This window comes from Pseudochaenichthys georgianus, chromosome 1, assembly GCF_902827115.2.
Source record: "Pseudochaenichthys georgianus chromosome 1, fPseGeo1.2, whole genome shotgun sequence".
In the NCBI taxonomy this organism is placed as follows: Eukaryota; Metazoa; Chordata; class Actinopteri; order Perciformes; family Channichthyidae; genus Pseudochaenichthys; species Pseudochaenichthys georgianus.
Window position 1 is genome coordinate 2129281 of NC_047503.1, and position 14388 is coordinate 2143668.

General features: G+C 43.6%; 1 protein-coding gene across 4 annotated transcripts in view; it reads right to left on the reverse strand.

The window, feature by feature from the left end:
* Positions 1–14388, reverse strand: part of tenm3 (teneurin transmembrane protein 3) — a 235705-nt gene that overhangs the window by 86905 nt on the left and 134412 nt on the right. For 3 of the 4 annotated variants that reach the window (XM_071202940.1, XM_071202922.1, XM_071202907.1), the window contains 5 exons: positions 8709–8828; positions 5753–5836; positions 3226–3350; positions 1145–1385; positions 425–526 (listed from right to left, as the gene is read on the reverse strand). In XM_071202940.1, the coding sequence (XP_071059041.1) occupies positions 425–526; positions 1145–1385; positions 3226–3350; positions 5753–5836; positions 8709–8828 (672 nt within the window). The remainder of the gene's footprint in view (positions 1–424; positions 527–1144; positions 1386–3225; positions 3351–5752; positions 5837–8708; positions 8829–14388) is intronic. The other variant, XM_071202915.1, reaches the window with a different exon arrangement.

Consider the following 14388-nt stretch of genomic DNA (forward strand, 5'->3'; position numbering starts at 1 on the left):
TGCCCCTATAGACCAGAGCACTTTCCCTCTACGTCATGGCCCACCGCCTTTTGGGTGCAGCCATCTGCTGTCATGTGACTGCTAGGTAAGACAGAGTCTGACCTTTTCTCCAATAACAGCAGAATAAAATAATACTGTGCCTTGTGTATCTACAAGGAGCCCAATTACAATGTCAGACAGGAACACAAATACATCATAATATCGGACGTCAATGATTTATGGTTTAATTTAAATCAATAGGCGATGGATGGTCAGTCTGCTGGTGGACGAGTGTCGGCAGCAGCTCACACTGAAACTAGATGATATGTTAGTGCAGCAGCCACAGTCACTTCTGACTATTGTTTGAGGTGCAATAAGGGACAGAGCAGCTTCTAGGCATCATGGAACTAGTGTTGTCTCCCATCTATAGTGTTTGTGTGTTTACCTCGAGAGCAGTCAGGCCCTAGGAATCCTGGGAAACAGTGACATATTCCTGAGAGACAATCCCCGTTTCCATGACAATTCTGAGGACACTCCATAATCGACTCTGATTAAGATGAAGTGAGAGTGAGAGAGAGAAAGAGGGAAAGGGAGATAGAGAGGTGAGTTAAGGGTGTAAGTTCATTGGGTGGACTGGATGTGTAACTGTAAATAACAAGCACCATACACCGGCCCTCACCGGTTGCTATAGTTACAGCCAGTCAGTCCAATCAACACTTTCTAACATCCCATTATTGCGCTGCCTTCTTCCTGCTCAAGCTCTCGCTTTCTATTACACATCACTGCTGGCTCCACACACACACACACACACACACACACACACACACACACACACACACACACACACACACACACACACACACACACACACACACACACACACACACACACACACACACACACACACACACACACACACACACACACACACACACACACACACACACACACACACACACACACACACACACACACACACACACTTATGTAGGCAACAAAAACATATGTTGGTATCCTAAAGCAGGTCTGGGTCTGTTGTTATAATTATAAAGTTATTATGTGAATGACTGTCATGACAAGCTGCCACATTAATAACGTTCTCTTGCATTGTCTGTGTCGTCAGTAACTCTTTCAGGCATCACTGTGAACACCCCCCCCCCCTCACCTATAGCGATAGTGTTATAGGAGACTTGTTCTGTGTTGCGCCCGTCGTTGTACATGGCCAGGTGCCAGATCCCCGTGTCCAGGTACTGGATGAAGCCGGCCCCGTGCACGTTCACAGAGCGTGTGTGTCGGGCCCCCCCTGTGGACCCCTCCTCGTGAGCATGTCCTGCATCCGTGTCACTGAGCGACCGCTTGTCTTTGGAAATGAGGCGGCTGCCGTCCAGAAGCTCCACAAAGTCGTACTGAAAGACAAAAATACACAAGAAAACATTAGGATTATATATTTGACAAACAAACAAGTACCTCAAGGTGAACAGATAAGTATCCCAGACAGCGGTCCAGATAAAGGAACTGTGGTCAGTCTAACAGTCCATGTTAACAATTGGCCATATTTCAATTCAGTTTCTTATGATTATTTATGACAGCCAGAGCATTATGGAATATGGCAACGCTGACCTTTGATCTCGGACATCTGTCAACTTATTAAACCCACATGGTCCATATCTTAATCACTATTGAATGGATTTCCATGAAATGTGTTGTTGGTATATATGTTTAAAGTTTAATTCCTAAACACACACACAGAATATGGGGGTTAAAGGGGTTAAAGTTAGCTGACTATAGTTCTTATGACTTTAGTTTTATTTATAAATGTTAATTGATTCTGTCTGTGTGTTCAGATTCAGATTCAACTTTATTGTCATTTATTGTCATAGTACATGTACTAGTGACGAAATGTAAGTTTAGGCATCTGACCAGAAGTGCAAAATAGGAGCAGGAGTCTACATAATGAGAATAATTATACATGGAATTTTTATTAATAGAATAATTATAAATAGGCTATAAACAGATGAATATATACAGTGTAAACGGTGTTGATAGTTATTTTATTTTAATATGATACAACTCAGTTAAACAGCATGCATTAACAGTAGCAACAGATGTTATTATGCGCTCATTAGCATAATTCCTATTTTAAAATGTTCAAACTAAATGTCTACTTTTTCCTTAACAGAAAAAAACAAGCTTGATGAGATTGATGGAGAAGGCTATAACAAGGACTCTCTCTCTCTCTCTCTCACACACACACGCACGCACGCACGCACGCACACACACACGCACGCACGCACGCACGCACGCACGCACGCACGCACGCACGCACGCACACACACACACATACACACACACCCACACACACACACACACACACACACTCATACCCACCATTGTCTATTATGGAAGGTGCTAGCATTGAGCTGTGATAGGGGGCAGTGTGTGTCTCTCACAGATAAGCTTGATGATTATCACACCGAGGTGTAAGTTCAGTCAAATGGTATTTTAGCTGTGTAGGGAGCTTATCTTCTTCATTATTAACCAAGAGCCATTAAGCACTTCCTAGACACACTTGCAAAGTTGAAAGAGGGATTTGGGGTCTTGACATTTGGGCAGGCAGAATGTTTGTGTTATCACTTTAGGTGTTTGGTCAAATCAGAGGACAGAGGACTCTGGATGGTCGAAGACAGGATTTCTGAAACGCTGTGTCGGATCCTAAAACATGATAAGAGTTCATTCCGGAGATGCAAACACCGCTCTAGCTTCTGCCGAGGGTTGTGCCGGATTGAATCCAGGTTTTTATTTAGTAGTAGACAGTAGCTTCTGTGAGGATCTGATATACATGAACTGTATCCCCCTCAGAACTTAAAACGTGGTCTTTAACGTTCCATTTATTGAACCATGTTTCTTCTTTATGCATGAGAGTTGATGACTACAGGTCTAACCGTGCCGCTGCAGGCTTTACATTCATCTGACTCCATTTATTTCACACCTGTGCCATGTTGAAAGTGAGACAGATATGTTAGCAGGTCAGGTCTGGTGCGATCGTGGAGACATGAGGTGACATGAGACCAGCTGCTCCACAGCCATCAGGTATCACAGAGGAGGGGGGCTGTCGGAACGGCCTTGAGGCTGGAAGAACTAGGTCTGGTTCAAGTGGAGCCTCCATGAACTTGCCAGAGCTCTTCATAAATGAGCACATCATTTGATTTGCATGCACTAGCATGTGCTTATGTTTGTGTTACCAACCTGTGTGTGTGAGGGCGGCAGGCCTTTGCGTCCATAGACTCCAACAAGAGCATCCTTCTGCACGGAGATGTTGAATTTCAAAAACTGTGGCTGATCAATATATAGCTGGGACCTCCAAAACACACCTTGGGTGAAGAAGGAGATACAAATCAGCAATTTGAAGATGAACACAGCCCTTGATGTCCTCTCTCGACACCGTACACATCCACACACTCACACAAAAGCACAATGAAAAAGTCCCTGATTTGAGATACTCCCATCTCCAATGCATGCAGACATTCAAAATCATTATTCACACTTTCTTTAGTTATTTCTGTGTCAGTGTGTTGAGATTAATTATTCATCTCTTATAGATCCTCCTCTCCTGGAACTGCTGACAAGAAGCAGCATACTGACGTTTATTCACCGACATGTTCCAGGCTTTAAACATCAGATGCATTCCATTTCAAACTGCTAAACTGATCTTACAACCACTTCATAACATCATATACAGTGTGTAGAGCGCTTCTTCATTTTCATGCATTGCTCGTAGCTCATGGTTATTAGAACATAACCTTGAATACATATGAATGTGATGTCTGCTGTAGTTCCTTTCAGTAGAAAGCAGAATGATGCCAAAGGAAGGATTTATGGTGGGACTGATGCATAAGACTTCATTCGTTTTAGAGCAGTGGTTCCCAACCTGGGGGGCGCTCCACCCTTGGGGGGGCGCCAAAGATCGCAGGGGGGGCGCCAGGCCTCAGATGATTTGAGGCCAAATATCATATTTAGACTTTTTTTATATAATTGTAAAGCAATTAGGGCTGTCAGTCGATTAAAATATTTAATCGCGATTAATCGCATGATTGTCCATAGTTAATCGCGATTAATCGCAAATTAATCGCACATTTTTGATCTGTTCTAAATGTACCTTAGAGGAATATTTTTCAAGTTTTTACTCTTATCAACATATGAGTGGACAAATATGCTTTATGCTAATGTTTATTATCATTTGAACAATGACAAATATTCTCATGAATATTAAACACAACAACCTGGAACCTCTCTCATACTGTGTGTGTGTGTGTGTGTGTGTGTGTGTGTGTGTGTGTGTGTGTGTGTGTGTGTGTGTGTGTGTGTGTGTGTGTGTGTGTGTTGGATCGTTGGAGCTATGTGCAACTCAAGGCATATGCTCGAACGGGAGCTGCCTGGACGCTGCAATCATGTTGCACTATCTGTGCTGAGTGTGCTGACTTCTCGTACAATGTCCCACTGTCTGCTTCCTGCATCAAGTCAAGTGCTCGGCGCAGTTGTGGTGAAATGTCGCTCCTCTGTTTTCATTGAAACAGCTCCTTATATCCGTTAGCGCAGCTAGCTAGCACCCGCTGCTAACAACAACAATGCACGTAAGGTCTCTCTCTTGCTCACTCGCGCCACACATACACACACCCTCCCGGTCCTCCCGATGGCCAGTCGGTGCCTGCCGGTGAGCGTGGAAGTGTGGTCTGCTGCAAGCGGGCAGCAGGAGCGGGGCTGTCAGCATCGGCTTGTAGATGGTGTTTTAATCGCGTTAAAATAATTAGTGGCGTTAATTTTTTTTGCGTTAACGCGTTATTAATTATTAGTTATTATTAATCTTTCTATAGAAATGTTTCTTCTGCCCGTAAAGTGTCCAAACCGGGCTTGTCTGGATAAGCGCATTTTTAAAACAGTCATTGTCCATGCCGGTTTCAGTTGGATTATTTGTCAGTTGCTCCGATCAGATCGGTCTCCTCCATTTTGTAGATTATTTACAACTTTTGAATCCACATAAACACATCGGCAAAATCAGGCTTACTTTGAACATGTGTTTTAAACAGTTTAATCCCTTTGTGAATTCCACTTGCGCCGTCCTTTAGTTTCTTCATACAGCGGGAATCCAGGTGAATGAATCCTGAGTCCAATAACCATCAAAGTCGCTCCAATAGTGCTCCTTCATTACGCTTTCATCCTCCTTTAACAACACACTTCACATTCATCCAGTTTGTGACAGTAGTTGTAGCATTTTGAGACTTTTAAACTTTAATTACCGCTGTTTCCCCCCCACCCCGTGTGTGTGGGGGGGGGCGGGGGGGGGGGGGCGCAACTTCCAACAGGAGTCATTTGGGGGGGCTCTTGGGAAAAAAGGTTGGGAACCCCTGTTTCAGAGGGTCACTTTATAGACTGATAACTGATGCACAAGTGTGGCTTGGATTATATGATAATTATAATAATCAATATGTCACGTGTGATAGGCCCGGGTATTTATTTACTCGATTGATTTGCAAAGAAGCTCATATAAATAATATATAAAATGTATGTATTTGTTAAAAGCCAAAGAGCAGCATGCGCTGATGGCAGCACAGTTAGGGGTGCATTCTGCTTCTGCACAATATACTTTGTTTACAAATGGCACGGCAGCTTATACTGTGTGTGTGTGTGTGTGTGTGTGTGTGTGTGTGTGTGTGTGTGTGTGTGTGTGTGTGTGTGTGTGTGTGTGTGTGTGTGTGTGTGTGTGTGTGTCACTAACCTGGGGGGACATCTTGTATGGCTCGCCTCCCCACATCCACCTCCCCCGTGTCTATGGTGTTGTTCTCTAGAAGAAACATTTTTCCTGCAAAGACAAATAAAAACAAAATGTAAAGCATGTTATTTCTGCTTCTCACTCATGTCAAACTATTCCTGCAAAGGTCATATTATAATTGAGCACACATGAAGCATTGACCGAAGCTGTAGCAAAGGGCTGTTATCTGCAGATTGATCTATTCAAAAGGGCAACACATTTAACCATAATATCCAAACTGTATTTACCATTCAAACTGGTATTGTTGCCTTTTATAAAATTGCTAATGTGCCCATCAACTGCCACATTTATTGGTTCAAAAGTCTAATATGTAACTCTGCAAAGATAAATGGGAATCTACAATTAAAAACGAGTAGGCGGGCATTCATTTCTCTAGTTTCAATCCAGCATGTGCACGATGGAGCTGGAATGGTTCCACACTGTTCAAAGTTTAACATGTCATCGAGCTTCCTGTTCATAACATTACACTCTCACAGCTTAAGTCATGACATCTGGGCAGTAAACCAACACTGGATGTGTGCGTGGGTGTGTGTGTGTGTGTGTGTGTGTGTGTGTGTGTGTGTGTGTGTGTGTGTGTGTGTGTGCAGTCTAGACGTTAAGCACATTTGTCACACTAATATGAGCTGAAACTTTGGACACAAGTCTTAAAACCCAGCTCGGAGGCACACACATCTCCCTCTATTTCTAACACACGCACGCACGCACGCACGCACGCACGCACACACACACACACACACACACACACACACACACACAAACACACACATTACTGGCCTCTCTCTAACTAACAGGCTTGGACTGGTATTCACACACAAACCCACACAAACATTGAATAACAATGAGTATTACTCTATTGTGCTCTTAACCAGGTAAACCCCACGGCCCCGCGGGCGGGGGCAAAATGCAACATCTTGCAAGAAACAGCGTCTGAGGGCTTCTTGACATTTAATAAACTATGAATGTGTCATTCTCACTTAACGGGAAGAAACTCAGCTTTCAGACAATATTAACCATGTTTAGCTAAACGATAACAAAGGCTCTGAACTAGCCCTGAGCGAAATGCAATTAGCACAGAACTCAAGGTAAAATACCCTTATTACTTATCGGATCTGCACAAACAAGATAAGATGAGTTATTACGGTTTTATATGAGTTATATATATTTGAACCATTAAGCGGCAGGTCTCTCTCCACACAACGGTCACCTCGTGTCTGAGGAGCACCTGCAGTATTGCCTGCCCACTGTGTTGCGGCTGCATTCTGGCAAAGGCACTTCTGTGTTGAAAACGATGTGTTATGATTTGCTAAGGGTTCATCACACAGGAGTTTACCTTTTGTGGCATGGGTTACATGTGCGCAAAAAAAGTACATTTGGGCACACTAATAGGAAGGCAAAGGCAGGTGCTAAAGTCTATCTGCGCCTGCTATCAGGAGTCTACCAACAGATGCAGTGGTTATTGAAAATGATGATGATGATGATGATGATGATGATGATGATGATGATGATGATGATGATGATGAACACTTTGTACTAATTTGTACTATTCCCAGGGTCGGCGTCATCGGGGGTCATTCGCGGGCCATGCCCCCTCAAATGAGTCACTGTGCCCCCCCCAACGCAGGGTGCCACTTATTTTTATTTTTTGTAATCATATAAGTGAAAACGTTTCCACAAAAAGTTGTTTGTGTGAAATAAATCAGAAATAAAGAATGCAAACACGAAACACAGCCTGAGGTGTGCTCACTGCTGCTCTCTGATTGGTGTGTTGCTTGACCAATGACCCTGACCTTTGTTTTGTTATCATTACGTGGCTGTGTGTTTAGATGAGAGCCCAGTGGCGATCTGTCCATCTGTTACACTGATTATACAGTAAAGCCATCGAAAATAATACGATATACAGTACAGTACAAGTAGCCTACTTCTGGGTCTCTGTGTTTCATTCAAGCTCGGCTCTGTGTGTGTGTGGCACGAGCACATTTTGTGAGTGCGCAGTGGTAACGTGAAATGTTGTTGTTAGCATCTGGTTAGCTAGCTATGCTAACGGGTATAAAGAGCAGTTTCTACACCAAGGTGGAGGAGAGTCCTCTCCTATCAGACTGAGAGGCTCTTATAACGTCAGCTCAGTGAGCTAGAGCAGGGGTTCCTACACTTTGCCATGCCAAGGACCCCCATATAGCATTATCCTCTGGCGGGGACCCCCCTGTTGCAATTTTTTTTTTTTTTAAATGATGTGTACAAGTGCCTCCCGATGGAGCATGCAGTGTGTTGCCACTACATTTGGGGCCTTCTGCCTGATCGAAGCTGTCACTCCGCTTTCTTTGCCTGTCATAACCCCAGTGCCCCATCTGAACACACACCCACACAACGAGACCAGTCAAGTCCATTTGAGAAAAAATAAATAAAATCCCTTTTCCCTCAAACTTTGAGTGACCGCCCTGGCGCCCCCTGGCGGCCCCCCGGGGGGTCGGGGCCCCCACTTTGAAAAACACTGAGCTCGAGGACTCTGTGTTTAGATAGTTCACTTTCGTGTAGGTTAACTTATCTCAGTGGGTCTCAAACGGTTTGGTCACCATTTATGTAAACAAGTATTTGCGAGGAACACCTTTATATGATCATTATAGTTATTAAAGAATAAGAGAATACATGAAAAACGGGTATGAAATACTATAGGACAGTAACACAAGAATACAGTTTAAAAAGGGAGTGATTAAAATATCCATAAAGAACAAGTACATCTGTTTACAGTTCTGTTTCATATGGGTGTTACCTGAGAATAAGTTTCTTTCTCCTTACTGTGTCATACATTTTTCTAAAAGGAAATGTAACTGAAGCTTTCATATATGTGTGTGCTTTCTTTCCATTCAGAATAAAGGGTTCAAAAAGTATTTAAGTAGGAACTCACCGTTGTCTGTAGACACCATGAAGGTGTTGGGAGTTGTATCTCTTCCCCCTCCTCCATTTTCAAATGCTCCGTATCCCTCACTCTCCTGAAGCTGCCAGTTCAGACCAAACAGGTGCATCGCTAGAGACCAGGAGAGAAAATAATAGAGCCAGAGAGACGGCATGGGAAAATACAGTCAGCGCAACGAAAAGAGATACAAAAGTTAGGAGAAGAGGGAACAAGAGGCCAGTGAAGAGTGAAAAATCAAGACGATACAACACACACACATATAAAGTAGTACACGTAGAGTAGAATGTAAACTACACTGAAAAAAGGGGGAAAGTGGGGTTGTTCAATTTGCAAATATGCAAAGAATGTATTGATGTTTCTCATCGAAACATCAATCAATCACGTAGAACTATTTTAATCTTGAGGGGTGTACGTTCTATAAGTCTCAATCATGTTAAGAATAAGAAAAAAGTTATGTTTATCTCTGTAACTCCTCCCACTGAGCACATACGTCACAGCTTGCTCTGCAGCCGATTACTCAGCTCAAAATGGTCGGACTCAAAACCCTACTTCTAATAGTTTCTTAATTTAACTTCACCAATATGGCGTTTTAATGGACAAGATGAAAAGCAGAACAAATTGCAAACAATTCTTTATTTCAAAATGTTGAAGCTTTTCTTTTTTAAACAAAGAGGGGGGGAGGGGTCCACCATATGTTCTTCCCGCATCGGAGGAGTAAGCTGGTTCTGTTCCGAGGAGATCTCTACAAGGTCAACGTTATTAAAAGTGATTTAATGTCATCAAATGTTCGTCATAGTTACGGGTTATCACAAGACGCATTGTTTGCAAAAAGCTGAGTTCACATTTGTCATTACAACGAGCAACGTAAATACAGCTGTCAATGTGTAAACATTGTCATTCCCTCACTGGTGTTAGCTAGGATAAAGCCATGCAAATCATAAGGTGAGTGTATATTGATTGACTTGTGTTTAGCGTGTTTTTAGAGTGAGTATTTGTAGAGCTTAAGTCCGGCAGTTGCTTGCTTTTGTGGAGGAACATTACGGGACATCATTCACTGTGTTATAGAGAGTGTGTTGCGCCACGGACCTGTTAGGTAGCGCACCTGTGGTTTGTTATCATTCTAGCTTGAGTAGCATGTCATGAAGTTGTTCCTAGCTATGTTACCTATAACATAGCATAACAACCCTGCCCCTCCAATCAAGAGCTCTCTCTCTCAGCTGGATGTGCTATCTGACACACTTCTGAAGGTTGTTGAGAAGAGAGGAGGACAGATAGGCCAGCGTCTGAACTGTATTATGTCAAACATGACTCAAGTAAGAATTCATTCATTAATATACATCGAGTCAGTAGTGTCCACATTTCATTGAGCAAAACAGATTCTTTATTTTCTTATCCCCCTTCACTTAGGTTGATGATGTCGATTTAGGCCGGGATTGTCTCCTCAAGGGGCTGCGTGTGCACCTCAATGAGAGTTTGTGGTCAGTAGAAGTCATATTTGACCTTTTGAATTTTTTGTTGGGCTTTAAAATATGTATTTATTGTTTAACAGCCAGACTATACTGAAAAGCTAGAGGGCTTTTAATTTAAAACGGATACAGGAAATGAAACATTTTTATCAGGTCAGACAGGAGTATATCAGATAACAAGAAGGCTTCAAAGTACTGACATCTGACCACATGTACTTGTTAAACACAGGGACTTAGTAATGGGTATATTTATGTATTGATTTGTTAGATCTCACTCTGTTCCCTTTGTGACTGTGCGCTCTGCAGGCAGAAGTTGAAGACGTATTCTGCGGTCCATTCAGGGGACTACAGTGGGACTTTATGTCGTCAAACACAATTCCACCATGAGACCAGAGGACAGATGAGACCAGAGGACAGAGGACACCAGAGGACTGATGAGACCAGAGGACAGAGGAGACCAGAGGACAGAGGAGACCAGAGGACAGATGAGACCAGAGGACAGAGGAGACCAGAGGACAGATGAGACCAGAGGACAGATGAGACCAGAGGACAGATGAGACCAGAGGACAGAGGAGACCAGAGGACTGATGAGACCAGAGGACAGAGGAGACCAGAGGACAGAGGAGACCAGAGGACAGATGAGACCAGAGGACAGATGAGACCAGAGGACTGATGATACCAGAGGACAGATGAGACCAGAGGACAGAGGAGACCAGAGGACTGATGAGACCAGAGGACAGATGAGACCAGAGGACTGATGAGACCAGAGGACAGATGAGACCAGAGGACAAAGGAGACCAGAGGACTGATGAGACCAGAGGACAGAGGAGACCAGAGGACAGAGGAGACCAGAGGACAGAGGAGACCAGAGGACAGATGAGACCAGAGGACAGAGGAGACCAGAGGACAGAGGAGACCAGAGGACAGATGAGACCAGAGGACAGAGGAGACCAGAGGACAGAGGAGACCAGAGGACTGATGAGACCAGAGGACAGAGGAGACCAGAGGACAGAGGAGACCAGAGGACAGATGAGACCAGAGGACAGATGAGACCAGAGGACTGATGATACCAGAGGACAGATGAGACCAGAGGACAGAGGAGATCAGAGGACTGATGAGACCAGAGGACAGAGGAGACCAGAGGACAGATGAGACCAGAGGACAGATGAGACCAGAGGACAGATGAGACCAGAGGACTGATGATACCAGAGGACAGATGAGACCAGAGGACAGAGGAGACCAGAGGACTGATGAGACCAGAGGACAGAGGAGACCAGAGGACAGATGAGACCAGAGGACAGATGAGACCAGAGGACTGATGAGACCAGAGGACAGAGGAGACCAGAGGACAGATGAGACCAGAGGACAGAGGAGACCAGAGGACAGATGAGACCAGAGGACAGATGAGACCAGAGGACTGATGAGACCAGAGGACAGATGAGACCAGAGGACAGATGAGACCAGAGGACAGAGGAGACCAGAGGACAGATGAGACCAGAGGACAGAGGAGACCAGAGGACTGATGAGACCAGAGGACTGATGAGACCAGAGGACAGAGGAGACCAGAGGACAGATGAGACCAGAGGACAGATGAGACCAGAGGACTGATGAGACCAGAGGACAGATGAGACCAGAGGACTGATGAGGCCAGAGGACAGATGAGACCAGAGGACAGAGGAGACCAGAGGACAGAGGAGACCAGAGGACAGAGGAGATCAGAGGACAGATGAGACCAGAGGACAGAGGAGACCAGATGAGACCAGAGGACAGAGGAGACCAGAGGACAGATGAGACCAGAGGACAGATGAGACCAGAGGACAGAGGAGACCAGATGAGACCAGAGGAGACCAGAGGACAGAGGAGACCAGAGGACAGAGGAGACCAGATGAGACCCGGGGACCAGAGGACAGAGGAGACCAGAGGACAGAGGAGACCAGAGGACAGATTGTCCTGGAAGGCCAACAGGTACTAACTGATGTGGACAACATTGCATTAGCTGCTCCCATGCTGTTTGGACTAATGTACATGAACCTGAACTACCCCCCTAAACTGAAGTGCACGTTCGAAGTGCTCCAGCAAATGTTAATGGAGCTAGACGGCAACATGCTCTCCAAGAAAGCCCAAGCGTTTCAAAACAAACTGTCTGACTGAGCTGTTGCCATGGACCAGTGTGCACTTTTACAGCATTCATACTGGACTTTCATCGATACAACTGTCTTCTTGCACTTCCTTTGCTCATGCTTTTTGTTTGATTTGCATGTTTCAGAAATGTGTGTTTTTCCTGGGTTCATGTGTTTCAGAATGTACTTATTGCGCTACTTCAAAATATCAGTTCTTGTTTTTATTTGTAATACAGTATGTGGTGAGAAACCAGGCCATTATTATACTTTCATGTATTTTTCCAAAGCAATGCCATTGCTTTTTTGCATTAAAGTGCCCTTTCATATTAGCAGGTTACTATTTCAATATGGATTTGCAAGAACATTTCCTTTTTTCTGCTAGGCGTTGACATTTTCTGTTAATTATTTACTATGAATGAGTTACAAAAATAAGCCTTCCTTTGCCATCTGGCCCAATAAACCTTTAATTTGGTCGGGAGAATAGTTTCCTTTAAGCTTGCTTGCTGTGTTCTAACACAATAATGTATATGTACATGCATCACAAACATTTTCTATTTCTTCTATTTCTTTATCTTCAATGTATTTGTTAATTCTCCTGGCTGCATGATGGAGAAACAAAAGATCATCTGGATGTGTGGTGGTTGTTAATATTGTTACATGAATGTTGTTCAAAGAAATGTGTTTGTGTTTATTGACTATTTGTTTTAAAATGTTGTGATAAATGCTGTAGATAAGAGATTAGGATGGATCCTGTTGAAGAATGTACGACATGCCTCTATTCACATGAAATACATAATCTTATGTACCCGTTGAGCACTAGGTAGATTAAACAGAAAACTATAGCATGTAGTTTAAACAAAACATTCATGTGGCTTTAACAGGTACACATGAAATATACTGAGCATATTAAAAGCCTAAAATGAACATTAAAAAGTCATGTTGGCTAAACATAGGGTAAATGAATATACCTAATATTAAAGGAAATGTTCAAATGAACATAACAATTTCATGTTTCTTTGACATAACATAGTTGTGTGTCTTTAACATAATGGAATAGTTTTGAGTACACATGTTTTTAATATGTGCAACCGATGTTGAAATCATGTGAATCCAACAGCCTTTTTCAGTGTATTATAGAATCATACACAATCACTAGGGGAAGATACAGTGAAGGGTGTGTACATTTCACAGTGAGCCACCAGCAGACCATCTGACATAACCCAATACACCTCTAACCTCGGTCTACCACCTACGTGTTTACTCTGTTTCACTGTGTGTGTGTGTGTGTGTGTGTGTGTGTGCGCGCGCGTGTGTGTGTGTGTGCACCCAGCCGCGCGCCTGTAAACGATCAGCTCTCTTGCCATCTCCCTCCTGCTCCCTGCATCTCAATTGTAAACCGTTTGTCCTTTTTCTTTCTGCAGCAAAGACCATCTCAATTGGTGTAAAGAGAACAGACACATTCACACTCATGAAGCCCAATGCTATTCTCCATGCACTGCTGTATGCTGCGTGGTGTCTGCTGAATGATGCTGACTGTCTGGAGAACTGCAGAGGGGTTTAGTTTCCTGCTTTGTGTTGTCAATCTAACACAATGTGCACTGTTCTGATATAAGCTGTTGTCTGAGTTTATAATCACATATCCACATACCACTGAACATGCTCTGTTTTCATATGTCTGGATTGAGGCAAACTTGTAATACAATAAAGCACTTTAATTCACCAAGGCTGTCTCTGAACCTGAGTTACAGAGTACTGTTGGGCCGATTATCCATCTCAGTAGTTTAGGGCCTGGGGCAAGCACTTCCTTGAATGGCGCTAAAGCAAAGACTATACTGGGCAATTAAACACCCATGTCTTTTTCATTGTAATGAAAGCAGGATAAATGTGCTCATGAAAGTGGTCCGTCAATCTTATCTCCGCTGTACAGTTTCACTATTTTGGGAACTCTGTTGAGACATAATTCAGAAGAGATGTGTTCGGTACCCTTTCCTTAGATGCTGCATGCCTCATTTAGAAGCCCATTAGGAAAATACACAAATACACCTGACACATAAGTCAAGGCATCAATGATACAGGAACATGGAT